Source organism: Leptonychotes weddellii, chromosome X (genome assembly GCF_054177405.1).
Source record: "Leptonychotes weddellii isolate Sample4059 chromosome X, ASM5417740v2, whole genome shotgun sequence".
In the NCBI taxonomy this organism is placed as follows: domain Eukaryota; kingdom Metazoa; phylum Chordata; class Mammalia; order Carnivora; family Phocidae; genus Leptonychotes; species Leptonychotes weddellii.
In genome coordinates, this window is record NC_138385.1 from 69,196,017 (window position 1) to 69,213,048 (window position 17,032).

General features: G+C 55.8%; 2 protein-coding genes across 2 annotated transcripts in view; one reads left to right on the forward strand and one right to left on the reverse strand.

Annotated features, from left to right (window-relative positions):
- Positions 1-3,354, forward strand: part of FOXP3 (forkhead box P3) — a 19,931-nt gene extending 16,577 nt beyond the window's left edge. The window contains exons 11-13 of the mRNA XM_081807955.1: positions 642-758; positions 2,019-2,120; positions 2,318-3,354. Of these exons, the coding sequence (XP_081664081.1) occupies positions 642-758; positions 2,019-2,120; positions 2,318-2,467 (369 nt within the window). The 3' untranslated portion in view covers positions 2,468-3,354. The remainder of the gene's footprint in view (positions 1-641; positions 759-2,018; positions 2,121-2,317) is intronic.
- Positions 3,277-16,736, reverse strand: CCDC22 (CCC complex scaffolding subunit CCDC22). Its single transcript, XM_006743001.3, has 17 exons — positions 16,529-16,736; positions 15,298-15,475; positions 9,883-10,015; positions 8,964-9,070; positions 8,756-8,822; positions 8,478-8,656; positions 7,003-7,197; positions 6,444-6,506; positions 6,238-6,357; positions 5,531-5,650; positions 5,327-5,443; positions 5,120-5,221; positions 4,928-5,035; positions 4,558-4,653; positions 4,250-4,309; positions 4,099-4,173; positions 3,277-3,649 (listed from the first exon to the last, which is right to left on the reverse strand). Exons 1-17 carry the CDS (start codon positions 16,576-16,578, stop codon positions 3,536-3,538), a joined length of 1,884 nt encoding a protein of 627 aa, XP_006743064.1. The 5' UTR covers positions 16,579-16,736; the 3' UTR covers positions 3,277-3,535.
- Positions 16,737-17,032: the final 296 nt, after the last annotated feature.

Genomic DNA, 17,032 nt, shown 5'->3' on the forward strand with positions numbered 1-17,032 from the left:
CCCCCCCCCCAGAGCCCCTCATCCCCCCGACTGGCACCGGGTGGGAGACAGCCAGTACCGACCCTCCCCAGCACTGCCACCCAGCCTTTGGGAAAACATGACCGCTTGCAGAAGCTGCCTTTCAGCATTTCCAAGGCCTGCAAGCCCCCTGCACCGCCACCCGCCCCCCGCGGCCATTGTGGTTCCTCCTGTCTAGCCCCATCTCCCCTGGGGCCGGGGCTCACTCATTCCGGGCTTCGGCTACTCCATTCGGTCGTCAAAAGGGAGAGAACTAGCTAAACGCTTCCCAGGGACTCTCCCTTCCCCCTCCAAGGAAAAGCGGGGTGATTCTCCCAAGCTCACGCATCCTGGGCCGCCCGCAAGGCCTGGGCTGTGGGCTTAAGATGGATCGGGGCCCTTGAGTGTCATCCTGCCTCTGCCACTTAGCCGCTTGCATCCCTTTGGTGTGCAAGTTACTTCACTTCTTTTACACTTCGGGGACGATGAGGCCCATTTTGGTGGGAGTGGTGCAAGCAGTAAATGATACGGTCGATGCCCAGCGCTCAGCACAGTAACCGTGAGGGTGAAAACTGGTGTTGTCAGGGAGGGATTTCAGCTGGGTAGCCTCTCCTTGTAGCGTGGGGGATGGGAGAGGGAGCTAGGAGCTCCAGGACAGACCCAATCCTCCCCCACCCCCTACAGAGTTCTTCCACAACATGGACTACTTCAAGTTCCACAACATGCGGCCCCCCTTCACCTACGCGACCCTCATCCGCTGGGTAAGCCGGCAGCATGGGCCAAGGAGAAGGAAAAGAAATGGGGGGTGGGCACCTGCCTCCCACATTCCCAGCCTCCTTCTGAGCGCCCCCAGAACAGGCTCCTTCATGAACCCAGGCCTCCGATAGGATCCCCCCCGCCAAGCTGGCTTCACTCCAGACCTGGCCCCCCCACCAACCCAAACAGAAACCACTATCCAGGCCAGTGCGAGTCAAATTCTGGCCCTCCACCCACCCCCCCTTCCCTGATGCCCACCTCGACCCCATACTTAACCCCCTCCTAGATCTGTAAAGTAGCCCCCAGATGAACCTGATCTTTGCCCCTTGCCCTAAACCCACCACAGACACTATCCTAACTCCTTCCCTGGCCCCCATATACCCCAATACGCCAACACATCCCTTGGCAGGACCCTGCCTCTAACCCCTTCCTTGTGACACCTATCTGACCCTTGGCCTCACCCCATCCCAACCCCTTCATCTGAATCTCCCTAATGGCTGCCCAGAACTTTCATCACAGCCTGCCCAGACCTTGACCCTAGGCCCACACCTAACCCCTACACAATACCACGCATTCCCCTACCTAGCCCCATCCTGACCCAGAACCTCACTGCAGCCATAATCTCTGACCCTTTGCTTAACCCCACTCCTAAATCCAAACAGATCCAATTCCCTGACCTTTAGCCTCACTCCACACCTAACACAAGCCCTGACCCTTAACGACCACACACATCCAACCTTATTCTTGACCTTGAATCTAACCACATGCCTGACAGAGAAAATAACGGTATCACTAGGTCTGCCTCTGATTCCTGACCCTAATGCCATCCCATCCCTCAGCCCTCCACTCGCCCCGGTCCATCCCCAGCCAGACCCTTAACCAACCCCTTCCCTGATGACCTTTAACTCTGCCTGGCCCTTTACCCCTCCCACATCCTTAACTTGACCCCACTCCTGGCCTTCAACCTTCCCGAACCCTGACACCTTGCCTCTGTGGAGGCGGCCAGCTCCAACTCCATCTCAGACCTTTAACCTAATCCTGGCCCTACCCTGAACCAGACCTTACTGCAACCTCAGCCCTGACCCTCCACCTCACCCTCTTTCTAACCCTGTCTCTAACCTATCACCTCACACCGTCTCCCTCCCTCCCTTCCCCTGCCCCCCCCCCCAGTTCCACCCATGTCAGACACCCAGGGTGGGCCACTGCCACTCTCAGCCCAGCTTTGGGGAAGGGACTCCCTGACCCCCTGACCCCCTAACCTCCAGGCCATCCTGGAGGCTCCCGAGAAGCAGCGGACACTCAACGAGATCTACCACTGGTTCACACGCATGTTTGCCTTCTTCAGGAACCACCCTGCCACCTGGAAGGTAGGCTCCTCTGGAAGTGGCAGTGGCTGGGGGGGCCTCCGATGCCACTGGGGTGCTGGGCCAAGCTCAGGAGTGGGGGGCGGGCTTGTAGACACGTTGGAAAGGGGCGGGAGGCCGGTTTGGGGTGGGTCCTGCTGACGTCAGAGTGACTGCCTACCCACCCCCCGCCCCCGGCCCGGCGGGCCTTCCTCCCGCAGAATGCCATCCGCCACAACCTGAGCCTGCACAAGTGCTTCGTGCGGGTGGAGAGCGAGAAGGGGGCCGTGTGGACCGTGGATGAGTTCGAGTTCCGCAAGAAGAGGAGCCAGAGGCCCAGCAGGAGCGCCAACCCCACACCCGGCCCCTGACCTCAAAACCAAGGAAAGGAGGAAGGAAGGACAGGGGCCAAAATGGGGGGTGGAAGTGGCCGGGGGCAGGGGTGACGGGCCCTGGACGTGCCCACAGGGACCAAGAAGTGAGGTGTGCACAGTCTTGCCTGCCAGGGACCCTGATCCTCAGCTGACCACCCTTCTAGATCGTATGCTCTGCACCAAGGCTGCTCAGAGGGGCCCCGGCCCCCCGGCCCACCGGCCCACCTTCCTGCAACAAGCTCTTTAGCCAAACTGAGCCTTCACAACCAAGCACACACAGCCTGCCTCAGTCGCTCTCAGAGATGACCTCAGGGCTGGACAAGACACACACACAGCCACAACCCTGTCCCTTGGACACAGTACAAAGAGCCTGCCTCAGTACCCTCAGGCAACCTCAACTCCGCAGTCCCGCAGACAATCATACCTGAGCACAGTCCTGTCAACCCACGCACCCACGGCCATCCCCCCCGCCCCGCCCTCACCTGCGCTGTGCCCAGGACCCCGCCCAGAAGCAGCCTTGGTACCTTCAGGATCTCACGTCCCAAAGAGCCACACAAACACACCCCAGTCATGCACATTCTCACGCAGCCCCCAAAACATCAGCTTGCTCACGCAGCCCACGAGAACACACCCGTGCATCTCATGTCATGCACACGCACTTGGCACCCCAGTGGGTCTCCGGAGTCCCAAGTGGGCTTTCACAGCCACACACATGGAATCGCCGAACAGATCCCATGTCTCACCTGCCGCCCGCCGCACCTTCCCAGCCCTGAACCCTGTGTCCCCATCCAGGCCTCAGCTTAGACTGCAGACAGAGCCCCTCGTTTATTTGGGATCCAAGGTCCTAACCCCAGTGCCCTCTCCAATAAACTGCAGCCGAGTTCCCACGTTCTGGACGATCACCCCAGATCAGAGTTGGGGTCAGGTGGGCGGGGGTCTGGGGCCAAGGCCGTAGCAGGAGGAGCGCAGCCAACAGAGGGAACGGCTAGGGCAAGCGCTTGGCCATCGCCCCCGACATCCCAACTCCCTGCCCGAGGCCAGGTGCAGACCGGTGCTGGGGGCTCCTCAGGCCTCCCGGACCCGCCCCAGGAGGCCAGCGTTCTCCTGGCGAAGGGCTCGGTAGTCCTCGCGGATCTTCTCCAGGTTGCTGAGGGTCTTCTTCCCCATCTCCGTCTCAATCTAAGGCAACACGAATCGCACACCTTCTGTGTGCGGGGCCCCTGTCCCAGCTCCTGCTTGCCACCCCATCTCCATTAAGGCCGCTCGAGGTCCCTCCCGTGCTCCTCCCACCCTCCTCCCACAACAGCGTGCTGTGCCCTACCACCGGGCCTTTGCATGTGTCATCTGTTTGCCTAAAGCACCATTTGCTAACGTGGCAGCATGAGCCACCACATACTCTGGCTGAAGCCTCTGCCAATGGCCCAGGGAGGCAGGTGCGAGGACCTTCGGGGTGGAAGCTAGGGCTCAGAGGAGGCTGCTGGCCAGTGCCAGGTCACACACACAGCTACTATGGGGCAAGGCTGAGAGTCCAGCCGTAGGCTGTGTCTGCTCCCACAGCCCCTCTGGGCGTAAACCAAGGTGCTGTCCACTGGCCTGCCTTGGTTTCCCCTCCTACCCCCAGGCCTCACCTGCTCCTCAAGGTCTCGAACTTCCCGCATGATTGTGCCTGTATCCTCGATGGTCTGGATGAGCTGGCTGCAGTTCTGGGGGCGGCAGGAGCAGAAGGCTTGCACCCCCACCACGCCCCACCCCGGCCAGCACCCCTCACGCGTCACCCACCTCGTGCAGGGCAGCTAGATACTTGTATGCCTTCCGAACGGCATCATCCTTCTTGGCATCCTGACCAGACAGAAGGGACCAGTGGGCTTCCCCCACGCCCCCCCACATACCCCCTCCAGGACCCCCACAGGGCCACCCTCTCCCACTCCCCTGACTTCGTCCTCCGTGGCGCACAGCCAGGCCCGAGCCGCAGTGTACCTACACGGCTCGCACTGGGCCGAGGCCCAAGCCAACCTGTGAGCAGATAGGCAGGCGGGAGCCCAGCCTGCCCCCTGCACCCCCCCGACCCGGCCCAGCCAAGCCCACACCTTGAACACGAGCTCATCGGTCACAGCAAACGTCCGGTCCAGCTTCCCCGACAGGGAGTTGATTTCCTTCTGAAGCTCCTTTGTGTCGGACAAGATCTGGCAGAGAACAGGGCAGCCATGAGCCCACGTGCGGCCCGGGTCGGCCGGCTGAGGGCAGAGTCGTGTGCGCGCGCTCACACCCAGACGGGGCCTGCGTCACCGCGTCAGCTGTGGCTGGAGTGGGCTGGGTAGGAGGGTTCCGTGTTGGGGCGTGGCCAGGCAGCTCTGCCTTTCGGAGGGTGTGAGGTCCCCACGTGGCCGTGCTACACGCACCTGCCCCTCGCGCGTGTCTGCCCGTCTGCCCCAACCCTCCACGGCCGCAGCGATGCACCTTAGTGATCTCTTCCTTCTGCTTCCGGATGTTGCCCACAATCTCCAGGATGCGCTGGGTATAGGCCAGCCGGGACACGTCTCTAGGCAGGGTCTCCAGCTCTGACACCTAGACAGGAACACAGCAGACACTCCCCTGGGACCCAGCCCCCCGCCCACTCGGAGCCACCCGGGGCCCCTGCACGGCCCTTACCAGCTGCTTGTAGGCCTCCTCCTTCCTGCGGGCCTCTTCGGCAGCTGCTCGAACACTCTGGTGCAGCTCCTGGATCTCTGCCAGCCGTCGAGAAGATTCCAGCTGCCAGGACCCCATGGGCAGAGGGAGAGTGAGCACAGCACAAGGATGGCCCCCCAGGGAGGGACCGAACCCACCCCGCCCACAGCCCAGGACCCCACAACTTACCTCTCTGCAATCCTGGAGCTTTCGGAGGTGGCGGTACTCAGCCAGGAGAGGGACCCGGTGCTTTTCCCACTGACCTGCCAAGTGGATGACCCGCTGGGCGCTACTCTCCACCACGAGCTGGGGTGGGGGGATAGGGGATCTGTGTCACACAGGCTGGACCCTTCCAACTCGAGCCGCCCCGCCCAGCCCCAGTGCCAGCCCCACCTGCAGCTTGGCCAGGTTGGCAGCCCCGTCAGGCAGCAGCTCCACCGCCCGGCTCTTCAAGCGCAGGGCCTGCTCACGCTCCGCCATGCTGAGCTCGCTCTGCCGACGCTCCGTCTCCACCTGGCAGCCCATGACCCCCACTCCCGTCAGTGGAGGGGCCCAGCCACACACCACAGCCCTCTAGGCCCCACCGAGCCTGGAAAGCCTGAGCCCCCACAGACGAGAACACACCCCTCTACCCTCTAGCAGCCCCTTGACCCCTCCTGATGGTGACAGAAACCTATAAGCAGTGACAGACACCCACAGGCCCCCTTCTGATCCCTCTACCTCCACAATGACCCCCCCCCCCAGGAAGCCCTGACAAGGCCCACAAGCCCCTGCCCAGACAGGTCCATCATACGCCCACAGATGCCCACAGATGCTCACACCCCTCCTGATTCTCACAGACACCTGCATGTCCTGACCGATGCCCACGGGTGCCCCTAACCCCCACAGGTCCGACCCCCCTGACCCTATATCCCCGTCACCCCCACTGATTCTCCTCAACCCTCGAGAGCCCACAGGTCCCCGAGGTCGCCTCTGAACCCTTCTGACGTCGGCAGACCTCCACGAAGTCCCCTCAGTCCCTTCAAGGCCCTCTAGGCCCTCTAGGCCCCACCATGATCCAAACCCAGGGGGGCAGCCCCTTCCCCACCCCCACCTCCCACCTGCACAAGGTTGACTCCCAAGGTCTTCATGTTGGCTTCGACCTCTTCGATGTTGCGGTTCACTCCCTCCAGCTGTTCCCGAAGAGACTCCAGCTCCTTCTCTTGAGCTGCCCTCGTGTCCTGGGAGGCACAGGCCAGTAGGGGTGGGGGTGTGAGGCCCACTAGGCGGGGCAAGGGCCCAGAACCCCCGCCACGGCTCGGCTTACCTGTTCAGGCCGCTGGGAGGTGGCTGGCACATCACACACCTGGGCTGCCTGGACCTCGGGCTCCTGGGGGAGGGAGACGGGGGTATCCTGGCCGTCAGAGAAGGCCCTGCCCCTCCCAGCCTCAGCACCTGCTCCAAGTGCCCTTCCAGCACCACGCTCCTGTCCACCCAACTGCTGACAGCTGTCAGGCTGGGTTTATGAGGACCCAGGCACTCTCTGAGACCTCAGGCTGGACTGTTTGCTCAGAAAGAAACCTCCCTGACCCTGACACGAGAAGGGGGCCCACGAGAAGGATGAGGGCCCCTCTAGGTCAAGGAGAGAAGATGTGTCCAGGGGAAACTGTCCGAGGGAAGCTGGGGTTTGCACAAAGAGCACCCCTACACCCTGACATGGTTCCCACCCCTCCCCCCTTCTCCACCGAAGCTCTTGAGGAGCCAGAGGACCCCCAGTGCAGAGAGGGCACGCCCAGTGGGAACACGGGAACCTATGTGGATAAAGTGTGTCGTCTGCACAGAGAGCGGCCCTATCAGCCCACCCGAGTCCACTTGGACCCACTCACCGGATGGAAGGTGAATTTCTCTGAGTGTGTAAAGCGGGAGCCCTTGGAAGCACCGGTCCTGGCCCCTGCACCCCAGGCCTGCAGCAGCTCTCCCAGGTCTCGGGCTTGTGGGGGAGCCCCCGGTCGGCCCCAGGTCTGGCGTAGATGCTCAGCCAGGTGCTTCTGCAGCCGCTGCCGCTGGGCCCGTGTATCCTCCTGGATGCAGAAGGCGGGGCAGACGGGAGGGTGTTGAGGCCTGCTGGGCACCCGAGGCCCTGCCTCCTCCGGGGAGCTGCCTGACAAAGGGCTACCAGCCAGTCCCCTCTCCTGACCCACTGGTCTGAGAGCTCCCCAAGGACGGGGTCCCCCCCACAGCCATGCTTCTCTCCACCCACTCGCTCCCCACACCAGCAGTAAATCAGCAGCCTCCAAATCAGAGGGTGACACGGAAAGGCTACGTGGGGACAGAGCAGAGACAGAGAGTCAGAGGTGCTGGGCAAAGAAGCAGTGGAAGCAGAGCAGAATCGAGAGAGAGAGAACTAACAGAAGCAGTTTCAAGACAACTGGGGAAATCTGATTATGAAATCAGTGACGGATGGTGTTAAGGTGTTAATGTTATTAGGTGTAAAAATGACTGAGGGGTTACCTTAAAAAGTGAATACCCTTATGAGTTAAGAGATGCACACTTCAGTATTTAGAGTTGAAATGGCATGTGTACCGGGATTTGCTTTAAAATAATACTGAGAAAACAACTGGGGGAGAACAGATTAAGAAAGATTGGTGAAAGGCTCATAGTTGAAGGTGGATGACGGGCACATAGGATTCGTTAGAATATTCTGTGTTTGAAAACATCTCTAAGTTTAAAAAAGACACAAGTCAAGAGAGAACAAATGGCAGTGGGGGAGGCAGGGGCAGGCAGAAAGAGAGAGTGACAGAGGTGAACAGAAGGGAAGGGGAGAGACACAGTCTCGAAATGAGGAGACAGACAGAGGAGCAAGAAAGAGGGGCAGCAACACCACAGAACAAGGAAGACAGTGACCAGAAGAGACAATGCAGAGACCTAGGGACAGAAAAAATGAGCACCAGGGACAGTGGCAGAGACAGAGAAGGAATGAGAGACTCGGGGGGGGGGGGGGGGAAGAAGGTAATAGAAACAGGGAGGAAGTGGGCAAATCCTGACCACTCTGGTTACTAAGAACCTGCCCGTCGTTCGTCCTTCAGTCGTTCAGTGGAGCACTAGCCTGAGGAGAGGGCACTATCACCCCCCAAGTCTCAGAACCGGAAACCGAGGCTCTGGGGTGGGGGAGGGAGAGTGACTTGTCTGAGGGGTCCACAGTCTTTCTGACTCCAGGATTCTCGCAGGGGAGGAGCCAGGTAGGTGCATGCAGAGGGGACGGGATGAGGGGCCAAGAGGGGAAAGGAGGGGGCAGAGGACCAAGGGACGCTGAGCTGCGAGCAGAGGCCTCGGCAGCAGGGAGCCGAGCTTTGGGCAGTACCTGGGTGGGATGGCGGGCTGCCCGGTGGACCCAGTCCTCATCCCCAGGGCGGTCCCGGCCCGTGTGCTGGCAGAGCTGGATGGCATGGCATTCGAGGAGTGAGGCCACCCTCCCGGCAGGCTGGGGCACCTGGGCGGGGGCTGGTAGCAGCAGAGGACTCTCCTGGAACTCCCGGGACTCTGGAGGCAGGAACATGGTCAGCTAGTCCTCCCGCCTGGCCAGGGGGTCAGGCCCACCTCCACCCTGCCCCCAGCCCCTCCCCACAGCCTCCCACTCACCTCCTCTGGAACTCAACTCAGGCATGACCAGCCTGGTGGTGTGGAAAGGCTTCTGGGAGGCGGAGCCCTGGGGGGAGAGCAGAATCAGAGCCTCCATGATGAACTGTGGTGGGGGGGGGGGCACTGGTGGGGGGGGAAGACATCTGAGTGACCAGATGGGGCCAAGGTGAGGGGACGGGCAACATCAATGTGAGTTGGGGGGTTCCACCTGGAGGTGCTGTAGCTTGGGAGTGCGAAGGAGGGGTGGGACCCAGGGCAGGGCCAGCTGGTCCCGGATTTGGCTCCCGATGGCCCGGAGAAGGATAGCTGAGTCTCCTGTGGGGGGTGGGGAAGGAGCATCCATCAGGTGACAGTGCCCTAACCCCAAAACTGCAGATCCTGGGAGAGCAGCCGGGGCTCCCGGACCCCCTCCCAGAGATGCATATCTGTCTAGCTATCATTCTCACCCTCGGCCATTCAACAAACACTTACTGAGCACCTACTGCATACCAGTCACTGTTCTAGACTCTTGGGATACTTCAGCGAACAAACTGAGAAGTACCCCTGCCCTCACGGAGCGGGCATGCTGGTAGAGGAGAACACGAGTCAGGTACTTCTGAGTACAAGACAGAAATCTGCCAGGTGATGATCCAAGGGGAGGGTAAAGACTATTGAGAGGGGCATGTAATTTTAAACAAAGCAGTCGGAGGAAGGCCTCCCTGAGGTGTCACGTGAACAGAGCCTCTAAAAGGTAAGAGAGTGAACCAGGAAGACATCTAGGGGAAGAATAATCTGGCAAATACAAAGGCCCCCAGGCTGGAGCACACCTGGAGTCTCTGAGAAGCACTAAAGAGGCCCGTGTGGCTGGAGTGGGGAGGAGGAGGGGGAGTGAGGAGGAGGTGAGGCAGAGGGGCCCCTCCCAGCACCAACTCCCCAACTGGGGCAGCTCAAGCCCAGGCCCCCTTCCCCCTGCCCTGCCTCCCCTCCCCCAGCCCCAATCCTCCCTTCCACCCCAGCTCTCGCAAAGATACATCCCCCACCCCACCCCTAGTCAACCTTTTTACCACCTCCACCTGTCTCTTGGCCCCTACAACACCCAGGAATGCCACGCTCTCCTTCACCCCCACCATGCCCTGGGCAGACCATACCTGCAGGCTGATCTGCATCCTCAGAGGCATCAGAGGGCAGACGCTCAGCCAAGAAGAGAAGCAGGTCCCGGAGATCTGGCTCACTGGGGTAGAGGAAGTTCTGATAGCCAAGCTCCAAGGGATAGCCCAGGTCCTGGGGGTTGGGGAGATGGCTTCTATCAGTCAGACAGGCAGAATCCTCCTACCCTGGAAGCCCTGGGCCTAGACCACAAATGCTCCCACTCTCTCGCCAACCACAACTCTCTGAACTTCACCTTGACTCCCCCAAAGGCCTCCAGGCCTCCCGGGGGAAGGGGGGGAACCACAGAGTGATTATAGTCAATGCTACAGAGAGCCAGAAACAAGATTAAAGCTCTGGCCTTTCTAACTATGACCCCAAATCCAGAGGCCATAAAGGAGAATATCAGTATTTCTGAATCCCTGAAAAGAAACAAAAATTTTAAAGAATATAATTACCAAAGTCAAAAGAGAGATAACAAGCTAGAAAAAAAATATTTGGAGTTCATATCACAGACAAAGAGTAAATCTACCTAGTATATAAAGAGTGTCTAAAATCAAACAAGCAGAAAAGACCAGCAATGCAAGAGAAAAGAAGGCAAAAGATAGGAGGAGGCAGTTCACAGAAAAAGAAATGAAAATGGCCCTTAAACCTAGGCAAATTTGCTGCAACTGAAAGCACACGGAGAGATCTCACACACATATCACTGATCCAGGACAACCTGCTGATCCATTCTCCAGGTGCGCGCTGGGAGGGAGATACCATCGCTCCGGCAGCATTCCTGCCCAAAACCTGAATCTGATCATCAGAAAACACTGTGACCCACTCAAAGTGTAGGCCATCCCAGGCAACAGCCAGCCTGGACTCTTGGAAAACATTTGTCTTCACAAAAGAAACAAAGAAACAAAAACCAAGGAGGACTGTTGGCTATGCAAGATTAGAGAAGTAAAAGTGAAATAAAATGTATGATCCTTGATTAGACACTACAGTTAAAAAAAAAAAAAAACAGAGATAGAGGGGGGAAAAAAAAGAATAGAATGGAATACAGAAAAAAAAAAACCAAAAACAGAGATAGCGGATATTTTGGGGACAACTGGGGAAATTCCACCAGGTGCTAGATATGAGATACTACTGTTCTAATACATACTATCGATTGTTAATACATACGATCAATATTCAATTTCACCGGTGTGATCACAATATTGTGGTTGTGCTGGCAAGTGTCCTTCTACTTAAGAGAGGCGTGCTGAAAATTGTAGGTACGGAGTTATCACCCTGTCTGCCATTTTCAAATGGTTCGGCAAAAAAGTGTGTGTGCGTGTGTGTGTGTCTATGTATCTATGTACAGAGAAAAGAATGGAGCAAAATGCTACCAAACGTTTGCCCGAGTACAAAGTTGGGGAGAAAGACAATACTGAGATATCATTCCTCACCTACTGAAGGGGCACAAGTCAGTGGGCCAGGCTGTGGCGAAGCAGGCGCTCTCTCCCACGCTGCTGGTGGGAAGGCAGAAATGAAACAAAGCCCAGCGAGGGCAACTGGGCAAAGTCCGACGAAACAACATCTGCTTTTACCCTTCCACCTAGCAATCCTACTTTGAGGAGCTGACCATGAAGCCATGTCCCTAGCGATTCAAGAGGACAGATGCGTGGGATTCCTCCTTAGCACTATTTGCATGCGATTCCTCCAAAGCATTATTTGCAAAATACTGGAAATGCCTTAAATGTCCAAGCAATTAATACATTTAATGCAGCTGTTAGGGGGGATTAAAAAAAAAGGTAAGAAGGGGAGAAATGAGTCTTCCTCCTCTATATGAGAAAGACTTTGATTATCTCCCTTTTACTTTTTTTTTAAAGATTTTATTTATTTATTTGAGAGAGAGAGAGAGCGCACAAGCAGGGGGAGCTGCAGGCAGAGGGAGAGGGAGAAGCAGGCTCCCCGTGACATGGGGCTCGATCCCAGGACCCTGGGATCATGACCTGAGCCAAAGGCAGACGCCTAACTGCCTGAGCCGCCCAGGCGCCCCTCCCTTTTAATTCTTATGATACCATCAGACACTGCTTTCTTCCACCACTTCTGAGGTATAGGATCTCCTCCTCCAGCACCCATAAAAAATGAATAACAATGATGACAACAATGGTGGATACTCTGTCAAGCCCTTTCTATTTTCCATGCCTCGATTCCTTAAACCAAACACAGGAATGGGTCGCTAGTCTTTATTTTCCCTCATTTTACAGGTTTCCCATAAATCAAAATTACCAACTGTACCAAAGTGCTGTGAGGTCCGAATTATCCTCAAAAGGCTAGGGGTTCATTGCCCTCACTTCCTCTTCCTCCGCGTGACATACTTTATTAATTTACGACAGAGCACTAGTTCCTTAGAGAGCCTTTTCTCGACAGAACAGCCACAGTAATGAAAAAAAAAAAAAAAAAGTTGCTAAAGAAGAAATATAAAGGGGCAAAGCCCTGGAAAGGGAAAGGCTGTGAAAATGAACTTCAAAAACAAACTTCATATAGTTCACAGATGACCTCAAGCTGACCCTTCTGATCATTAGAAGAGGGCCTTTCTCCCAGGGCCCCAAACCAGGAAGCAGATTTTTGGTTTTGTTTTTTTCCTTCCAGGCTCTGCAGAGTATGCAAATGTGCTCTCTGGAGCAGAACAACCAGGAAACGGAGCAGAACATGCAAGGCCACGAAGAGGAAGGATATGATGTCCAATCGTAATCAATAAAATGCTCTAAGGGGTCCATTTTTCATGCAAGGGTTTTTAGACTACTTCAAAGAAATAGGTTCTTGCCTTGCTTCATGGCTTGTCTATATCCTAGACGGTTATTAAGTTAGGCGAAGGGGACTTTTGGTCTGTGTCATGAATCATTGCTTACAACCAGAAACTGGGCAATCAAAATCTACTAAGCAAGAGAAAAAGAAAGGAAGGGGGCAAATAAGTATATTCACATTGGCTTATATCTGCATTAAAAAAAAAAAAAACAACCCAGGGGGGGAAAAAAAACCTAGAAAGACACACAGAAACCAGTCAGTCATCCCGTTCTAGCAGATGAGGCAGGAGAACGGGGTGAACGGTTCAGAGCGTGAGACTCTGCCAGGTATCACGTTCCTTCCATCACACCCTGGAGATCTCTCTTACCCTTTCAGTGGTTAACCACCTTTTACCTAATTAACAATTCTTTATATTGAAATGTCCCTGTTCAAATTACAGCTGGGGTTTCGGTCTCCAGACTGGACCCTGACTAACAGAATGACCTACTCGAAACAATCATTTTCTTTAAAAGGGGACTTAGAGGGTGCCTGGGTGGCTCAGTTGGTTAAGCAACTGCCTTCGGCTCAGGTCATGGTCCTGGAGTCCCAGGATCGAGTCCCGCATCGGGCTCCCTGCTCAGTGGGGAGTCTGCTTCTCCCTCTGACCCTCCTCCCTATCATGCTCTCTGTCTCTCATTCTCTCTCGCAAATAAATAAATAAAATCAAAATAAATAAATAAAAGGGGACTTAGAGGCTTTAGTGTAAAAAGATTGGGACTGAAATCCAGCCCTTACCACTTACTGGCTAAGGCCTTGGACCGATTATTGAACCACCCGGAAGCTCAGTTTCCTAGCTGTAAAATGGGGCTGATAGGACTTTCCCTATGTGCCTGCTTTAAGAGCTCACAGGCCCCATCAGGGTTTGGCGTGGGGCCTGAGAAATGGGCCCAGAATGCAAGCCTGATTCTCTGTCAGAGTTGCCATCGGTCCGGAGCTGCACGGACTCTGAAAGCAGACTTCCCAGACTCAAATCCAAGCTTTGCCTCTGACCCATTGTGTGACCTCGGGCAAATCACTTAACTTCTCTGGGCTTTACTTTCCTCCTCTGAAAAAAAAAAGGGGGATACTGACAATACCTACTTGAGAAAGTTGTCATGAGAATGAAGTTAAGCTCACACCGCATTACCACAGCGCCTGGCCCAGGGTAGGTACTCGGAAAACATCCTTATTATCTGCCTGTGTGTGTATTAGGTCACAACAGAAGGCGGATTTATGTCAGAGGGTCACCGTCACAAGAGTGTGAAAACCACTGGCTTTTGAGCGACTTTACTTTGGGTTTTTTCCGACACCTGCAATCAAAGAGTTGTGACTGATACAGAAACTCATTCCAGGAGTCAGGTGTGTGAAGTGACAGACACCAAAATATGGAGGTGGCTGAGTGGCAGAAAGCGGTGCCAGGCATGGGGCATGTGAAGAGGCGGCCAGCAGGAGAAGAGCCTGAGAACCCCCGAGGGCCAGGCGAACCTGAGAGCTAAGTGACCAGCAGAGCGCCGCGGCCTACTGGTAAGAGACAGAAGCTGCACAAGCAAGGTCCGAGTTCAAGAAACCCCACCACCCTGTCCCCAGGGCCTAAATGGAAATTTTCACCGTATTTACTCTACTCTCCCTCCACCACCATATCCTCGGTCTGTTGGCCGAGTTCACATCCGTTATGTAGCCAGAGGTGGCTGGAATGCAAGTGGCCAGATCAGGCCTCTCTAAGAATAGTAATACCACTTACACAGAGCTCATTATAGCCAGCTTTTCCTATAGTAACTTCTTTTTACTCATCATAGCAACCCTAGGTGGTAGGTACAACTCGTATGCCTGTTTTACACAGGAGGAAACAGGCCCAAAGAGGTTAAGAGACTGACCCAACGTCACAGAGCAAGCAAGCCAGGAGAAATGACATTACTCAGAGCCCCTGGAGATAGCTCTGTACTGGGTAGGTATGAGTGCTTCGTCACAAGGCCCTTTACCTATGAGAGAGACAGTTCGGGAATTATTCTCAGGAGAGGCAGGGCCACGAGGGGGAACGCAGCAGAAACACAGTTTTACTTAACCAGCATACCTTCCTTTGGGTAACCCTCTGACCCCCAACTCCCAAGCGATCCTGAAGGAGCAGCCAATCACAGTGTCCTAGAGGGATGACCCTGTGATCCACGCCAGGCCAATCAGAGTACACAGTGATTAATTTAGGAGTGAGCCCGCGGCCCAAGCCAAGCTTTTTCTGGAACTCGTAAATGGATGCCATGGGCGGGGCGGGGGGCAATTCTAGCACCACCTTAGTGGTGCAAAGCTTAAAATGTGGGAACCAGGGCCAGCCCAGGCATAAACTGGATCAACTCATATAATGCTCCTAACAACTCTACTTTTATCATCTCAGTTTCACAAATAAGGAAACAGGCCCAGAAGGGTTAGGGTCACACAGTTAGCAAGTGGTGTAGTGAGGGTCAGAGCTACTCAGGCGGTTTGACCATAGAGCCAGCATCCTTAACCACTAATGAACGCTAAGCCACAAGAGGAGGTGGCAGAGAGGAAAGGCAAGCGTTTCTAAGGAGCTCAGGGACTTTGTGAAGGAGGAAGGAAGAGGCTGTGTGTATTGGGAGGAAGGCACTCACCATGCAGGCCTGAGCCAGGCTCATGGCCAGGCGGAACCGGGCGGACATGGCCAGAGGCAGCAGGGGGCTGAGGCCAGAGCCCACGGCAGGATTGATCACACGCAGGCAGCGGACCACAGCTTCTACAACCAACTCAGTGGTGAAGGCTCGCAGTGTCTGCACATCTGGAGGAACTGCCCTGAAAAAGAAGAGCGCGGGCTCAAAGCAGCCAGGCAACAGGGATCAGGCTGGGCCCTGCTGCCTTCTGGAGTGGGAGAGGATGGGGTGGGAGTAGGGGAGGATGGCCAGAGTTCAGACAGGTCCTGGGTGTTGGTGACTGCAACTTCCATTTGGAAAACTAAGAACTGGGGAAGCTGGGGAAGTCCTTAGGTCCTAACGGTGGACGGAAGGGATCTGAATTTAAAAAAAATCTTAAATTGCCATATGCTTAAAAGTCTGGGGTCTGAGAAGGGCAAAGGACCCAGGTGGCATGCTCTCTATGTTTCTGTATCCCCAGGTATGTTCCCTGCACGTCAGGGGCCCCTAAATATCGAGCTTCTAGGGTTTTGAGACTAGATATTGTGAGGCTCAGGTTTGCAGGAGTTCCAAATGTCAGGGTCCCTAGATGTCAAGATCCCCGGATAGCAAGACCTTCTAGTTTCAAGCAATCCAGAAATCAGGCTCCCTAGATGTTGGTATCCTCGGTTTTTAGGGTTCTTGAATGCAGAAGTCCTTGTGTGTCGGGGTCACTAAGTGTTGAGGTCGCCAGATTTTAAGGTCTGGGGATTTTAAAAGCCCAGGTGTTGGGAAACAGGGTTTGAAGGTTCCCAAATATCCAGTCCCAGGGTTTTTGAGTGCCAGGGCTCTGGGTGTTTAAAATCCCTGGTTCTCAAAATACAGGTGGCTTAGATTTTCCAAATACCAGGGTCCCAGGGTATTGATGTCAAGAACCACATATTTCAGGACCCTGGGTGTCGAGGATCCAAGGTTTTAAGCTCTGGAGATGTCTGGGTCCTGGAATTTGGGGTTTACCAAGTGTCGTGGGCAAAGGATTTGGGAGCTCCCCGATGTCAGAGTGCGTGCATGCATGTGTGTGTCTGTCTGTCTGTGTAAGGAGGGGGTGTTTTAGGGTCCTGGAAGTTGGGAGTCCCAGATGTCAGGGTCTGGGTTTTAAGGTTCCCGGGTGACTGGGTCCACAGTTTTGGAGTCCCGGATGTGGGCATTCCGGGGCGGGCGGGGGCTGTATCCTTACGTGCCGGCCTGGCGCAGGGAATGGATGAGGATTCGGTCCGCCTCCTCCATGGTGGAGCTGTGTTCGAGTCTGAAGCTGGAGCCAGGGCCGGGTCCGAGCAAGAGAGGCGCAGCTGAAACCCCGCTCCGCACTCGCGGTCCAAGGAGTGTCACAGGGTGCGCGGGGAGAGCCGGGATGTGTAGTTCAGAGAGCGAGTGTGGCGCACGCCGGATGTCTGGCGTCCTGGTGCGAAGGTGCGTCTGCAGGCTTGAGCCTGCAATGGCTGCTGGGAGTTGTAGTTCTTCCGCTTGCAGTCCGGTGGGTTCTTCCAAGGGGGCGAAGAAGTGTATTTTGAGCGCGTGCGCGAGCGTGTGCTTGTGTGTGCCTGTGTGCCTGTGTATGCGCGTGAGCGCGCGCGCAATGGTAGAAAAGGGACCAGACGGAGAGCGGCTTCCTGACTCATTCATTTAAGGCGACATTCATCTTCCGTATTATAAAAGCGTACAAGTTAAGGGCAGGGGCTTT